The sequence below is a fragment of the Gossypium hirsutum genome, chromosome D12, assembly GCF_007990345.1.
Source record: "Gossypium hirsutum isolate 1008001.06 chromosome D12, Gossypium_hirsutum_v2.1, whole genome shotgun sequence".
In the NCBI taxonomy this organism is placed as follows: Eukaryota; Viridiplantae; Streptophyta; class Magnoliopsida; order Malvales; family Malvaceae; genus Gossypium; species Gossypium hirsutum.
In genome coordinates this window covers 22,039,116-22,044,665 of record NC_053448.1, presented here as the reverse complement: position 1 = coordinate 22,044,665, position 5,550 = coordinate 22,039,116, and the positions used below count along the sequence as shown (strand labels likewise).

The 5,550-nt window shown below is 32.7% G+C and overlaps 1 protein-coding gene across 2 annotated transcripts; it reads left to right on the top strand.

The window, feature by feature from the left end:
- Positions 1–1,490: 1,490 nt before the first annotated feature.
- LOC107945391 (40S ribosomal protein S6) lies at positions 1,491–3,815 on the top strand. Of its 2 annotated transcripts, none has more exons than XM_016879375.2 (6): positions 1,491–1,761; positions 1,859–1,923; positions 2,650–2,707; positions 2,806–2,914; positions 3,016–3,288; positions 3,383–3,815. In XM_016879375.2, exons 1-6 carry the CDS (start codon positions 1,756–1,758, stop codon positions 3,619–3,621), a joined length of 750 nt encoding a protein of 249 aa, XP_016734864.1. In that variant the 5' UTR covers positions 1,491–1,755; the 3' UTR covers positions 3,622–3,815. The 2 variants fall into 2 exon arrangements, with proteins under 2 accessions (XP_016734864.1, XP_040963789.1); XM_041107855.1 differs by having other exon boundaries at positions 1,595–1,761; positions 2,634–2,707.
- The last annotated feature ends 1,735 nt before the right edge of the window (positions 3,816–5,550 follow it).

Here is a 5,550-nt window from a genome sequence, read left to right as displayed (position 1 = left end):
TTAAGGCCTGTATTTTTGCCATGATTAGATTCAATTTTTATATGTTAACATTTAATTTGTATATGTTTTTCTATTGTGAAGTTAAATGTTCTGTTTTGCTCAGTAATACTATGTAACCCTAATATGGCAACGGAGACGGGATAAGAGTGTTACAATCATAGAAAACTTCATAATGATCAATTGAGAAAAACTGAAAATGCATGCTTATGCCAATGCAGTATTTTTTAGAAAAACATAATGCATAATTTTTAGAAAACTTCTTACCCAGCTTTGCTGCACACCAAATTAGAGTTCCCTAGAACTTGTCCATCCAAAAACACACTAACAATTAATTGTGGACAATGACACAGAGTTGCAGTTAAACAGTCATATCAAATATATGTGGTCACACTACTATATTGTAGTCAAGATGTTAGAACAGATATGTGTGGTTGAGCCACTATAATTGTAAACAAGCTGCAAGACAGAAATGTGGATAAACCACCAGATAGTGTAGATCATTAAACTACCAGAACTTCCTCCTTACCATATTATCCCATCCCCATGCAATGTGACATGGCATGCAAATACAGAATCTGAATGAAAAGCATGTATGACATGCAGTTGTACAATAACAAAAATCAGAAGGCATGGAATTCCATGATTTGCAGAACAGATGTGTCACAAATTCAACATAAGCAAAATAATTTCACCCTAACGTCACATCTCCCTCTGTCCCATCTGCAAACTCAACTTCACCTACTACCCCAATTCCACTAGTGGCCACTGAAACTCAGCTATCCTTTGGCACTTCTCATCAGAATCCCATGAAGCAGATAACTCAATATTTGTAGCAGGCCATTGCTTGCCTTGCTACTCCACCGCCTCATCTGACCATCACCGCTACTCCTTTGGATCAGGCCTCTCAGTAGCAACTTTTTGGGTCCCAGCCACATGTTACTGAGATGCAAGGAAAGATGTGGCATTTGGAGGAACAACTTTCTCAGCAATAGCGTCCTTTTTTGGTGTTTTAACGATTTTACTATTATTTGATATTTAGTTGTACTTATGAATGCTTTTTACCATGGTGTTGAATATCATATTTATTTTTCTATGAAAATAAATATAAAAAAAATGTGGTATGTACAAAAGGTATCGATTTTTTAGAAATTAAAGCGATGAATTTTTTGAGCAAAAAATAGAAATTTACAATATGTCCATCTTTTAAATATTGTATACTGTACAAATATTTTTAATTATAAATATGTTATATTTTAATTGTTTTTAATAATAATTACTTATAATAATCACAAATTAAACCATGAAATATTTTTTGGAAGTAAATAATTAAAATACTTAAGTATATATATTCAATGGGTAATGCATGCAACTTAAAAATCAAGTTAAAATTAAAAAAAAAAAAGACAGTGGATTTTTTTCAAATAAAGAAAGAAAGGCCCATGAAAATTGTTTCTGGACATATAAAAACTCATGAATAAAAGAGTGTAAGTAGTTTGGTCCAAAGAAGACAATTTCACAGGTGAACCCAAATCACAAACTTAAAACATGGACCCATAAAAGCCCACGTCTATGAATCTGGTTCGATTCAGACAAACTTAACAGGTTTCCACTACAACACCAAATTATTTCTCTTCTATATATAAAAATATCTGCAAAAACCCTAACTCTTTATAACTAAACCTTAGAAAAAAGTAGACCGGCGGCAGTCCTCCCCCCCCCCTGAGTTGTAGCCAACAAGAACACCCGTCACACAAAATGAAGGTTTCTCTCTTCTTCTTTTTTTTCTTAATATAAGAAAAAAAATGATATATGAATCTTTCTATGGTTTTGTTGTTGATAATTTGTTTGTGTGTTTCAGTTCAACATTGCAAACCCAACCACTGGTTGCCAGGAGAAGCTGGAAATTGACGATGACCAGAAACTGTAATTTTACTTTTCTTTTATTCTTTTTGGGGCATTTTAAAGATTTTCTTGTTGATGCTTTTCAATTTGAATAGCAGGGCTAAAGCCAATGCTTGTAATTTAACCAAATGAAAAACATGACTTCCCTTTAGTTATTTTTGGCCATCTGCAGTTAGGGACATTATATGTTTAGGTTTGATATACTAGGTGAGATTGCATTTTGTAGAGTATTTAGAGAATATGCGGAAAAAAACAAGTTAGAAACAAATTAGAATGTGCAGTGTTTTTTTTTCTCTAACGGAATTTGGATTTTGTGATTTGAGGCATAAATTGTATGCAACAATGAAACAGTGGCCAAAAAGAATCAAAATCTTAAAGGGTTTTTCCTTGTTCTTTAAAAACTTTGGTTTTAGCTTATTTAGATATTGTTAAAGGGTAGGGCAATTTTGATGAATGTTGCCTCTTGCTTGTAATGTTGAAACTTCATTGATGGTAGTTTTCATTATATTTGTAGTGATATTATGTTGTTCTTAGTTTCTTTTGAAACTTCATTTTGTCTACAATGGCTGTTTCTTCTCTAAATTCCATCTTTGATTACCTAATGTGAAGAGAACAGAAAGGAAATATAACTGATACTATCACTTGTGGTTATACATGGTTTGACTGTGATTGTATTCAAAAGCATGTTTTTGCTGTCTTTTTGCAATGCGTGTTATATTTGTTCCTTACAGACACCTTGAACTGCAGCCGAGCCTTTTTTGACAAGAGGATCTCACAAGAAGTCAGTGGTGATGCCCTTGGCGAGGTATGTTTTTAAGCTACTTCTTATCATATCTTTGTCTCAAATTTCTGCTAGCACATCTGCCTTCTTAACCGCCATTTGCTCTTGTTATCATTTAACAGGAGTTTAAGGGCTACGTATTTAAGATCATGGGAGGCTGTGACAAGCAAGGTTTTCCTATGAAACAAGGAGTTCTCACACCTGGTCGTGTTCGTCTGTTGCTTCACAGAGGTCTTTGGAGTCTACAAAATTATTCCCCCTTTATTTGTATAGAAATGTTTTTCCATTATGGATTCATGATTTTTATTGAATGGTTGTCTTCTTCTAAACAGGTACTCCTTGCTTCCGTGGGTATGGGAGGAGAAATGGAGAGCGTAGGAGGAAGTCAGTTCGTGGGTGCTTTGTTAGTCAAGATCTTTCAGTTCTGAACTTGGTTATTGTGAAGAAGGGTGAAAATGATCTTCCTGGGTTGACTGACACTGAGAAGCCAAGAATGAGGGGTCCAAAGAGAGCATCAAAAATCCGGAAGTTGTTCAACCTCTCTAAGGAGGATGATGTTCGGAAGTATGTTAACACTTACCGCCGAACCTTGACAACCAAAAACGGTGTGCAAAATATTTATCATCGTTTCAAGTTGTGAGGGGAAGAAAATTTTTATTTGTGATTTGACTTATTTGAAAATCAATTATCGGAATGCAGGTAAGAAAGTGAGCAAGGCTCCCAAAATTCAAAGGCTGGTGACTCCATTGACATTGCAGAGGAAGCGTGGCAGAATTGCAGAGAAGAAGAAGAGAGTTGCAAAGGCCAAAGCTGAGGCTGCAGAGTACCAGAAGCTCCTTGCTCAGAGGTTGAAGGAGCAACGTGAGCGCAGGAGCGAGAGCTTAGCCAAGAAGAGATCCAGGCTGTCTGCTGCCTCTAAGCCATCCATTGCAGCTTAAATTCTGCCACAAGGTTTAGTATTATGGTTGGTTGTTTATTATAGGATGAGGTAATTTTGATTGTTGGATTTTTAAGTGTCAACAATGTGTTGTTTTTTTGTTTATCACATGAATGGTATGCTTTAAATTTTGCGACATTATTATGTTGGGAGTGTTGTGGTAACTTTACGAATGGTTAATGCTTCTTCGGTCAAGCCATGTGGAGTTGATGTTGTGTTTAAGTGTTACTCTTGTTCCCTTTTGAAGATACCTTAATTAGGCCAACGTTGTGGAAACTTAAATGGTTCTTTCTACTTTGCTAATGCTCACAATTCAATCCTCCATGCTAGCTAGCTTGAATGCCTGCGCATCTGCCTTTTCCTACAATGCTAAATCAACTTTGCAGCCTACCCTGAAATCCATTTTTGGTATTTTTAGAAATACCATCCATCATATTATAATATGATGGTTTAATTCATCTGTACTTGGTTACCGAGTCTATAACCTTCAAACAGTTTTGTGCCATTGCTTTTCAATAGAAAGAAATGTTGATTGAGTGAGGTTAGTCTTTTGGGTCTTCGACTTTACGAATCCCTTCGGGTGAATGGGTCCCATAGTCTGTGCCTCTGTGGTCGGTCCGTTCTTGAATGATGTGGGATAAGTATCGATGGAGTGGAAACTTGAAAGGTAAACATTTCATTAAGATTGTATTTTATTTTTGTTATTTAAAAAATAGATAAATTAATTTTTATACATTAGATAAAAAAGTAAATTAATATTTTATTAAAATTTTATTTATTTTTATTATTAAAAGGTAGAATGATTAACAGAATAATTAAATAATGTACGTGTATATTATGTTGATGAATAGATGTTAATTTTAACAGTAAAATAGATGAAAATTTTTACAAAAAATTAATTATTATTTTAATTTTTACAAAAAATTAATTATTATTTTTATTTAATGTATACAGATTAATTATCGATTTTAAGTAGAGATGTGAAAGGATTTTATGAAACTTTTACGGATTGATGATGAGATTAATGTCGGAAGTGTAGTAGCTTCTTTGCATTGGTCTATGAAAAAGCGACACCTAAAGTGCCGTCCTCATGTGGAGTACTTAATTTCAAGTTCCTATGGTCCTCTTTTTTTCATTTATATCTATGCTGAAACTTTTGTTTTTTCAATTACGTCAGAGCAAAAGCAAGGTGAAGGGGGTTGGCATTTTCTGCATTATTGTTTTTTATTACATCAACAATTTTGTCCCAATATCATATGGTGTTTGATATTTGCAAAACAAAATATCACCATTTCATTGGGAGATGTTTTAGCCTTGGATTGTATTTTATATTTAAAAAGTATATAAATTAATTTTTTAATTAAATTAAATTTTTATTAAAATCATCAATTTTTATGGTTGAAGATTGATTCATGTATATTTGTATAAGATACATATGATACGGTATGTGTTATTGTTTATTTAAAAGTTTAGGAAATTTTTTAAGGGGTTGGATTGTATTTTGTATTTGAAAAATATATAAATTAGTTTATGTAGTTAAATCTGTAAAATTTCATCAATTTTTTATTGTTAAAAATTAATTTATATATGTAAACACACGTGATACAGCTCGTGTTATTGTTAGTTATTTTATCAATTATATCAGTTTTTAATAGTATAAATAAATAAAAAATTTAATAAAAAAAAATTAATTTATTTTATGATCTATTGAATAAAGATTAACTTACTTATTTTTAAACTGGGGAGAGAAAATGGAATTTGACAACAGCTCCATTTCATTTGTCTTTAATTCCGTAGCATCTCAGTTTTGATCAGTATATAGATTCTCTTTGCTTTTGTGCCCTTACTCTTTTTCATATATATATATATTCTTATTTTCTAAAGACTTGTATATGATGGTACTAATTGCCTTGATATACAGCAAGAAGAA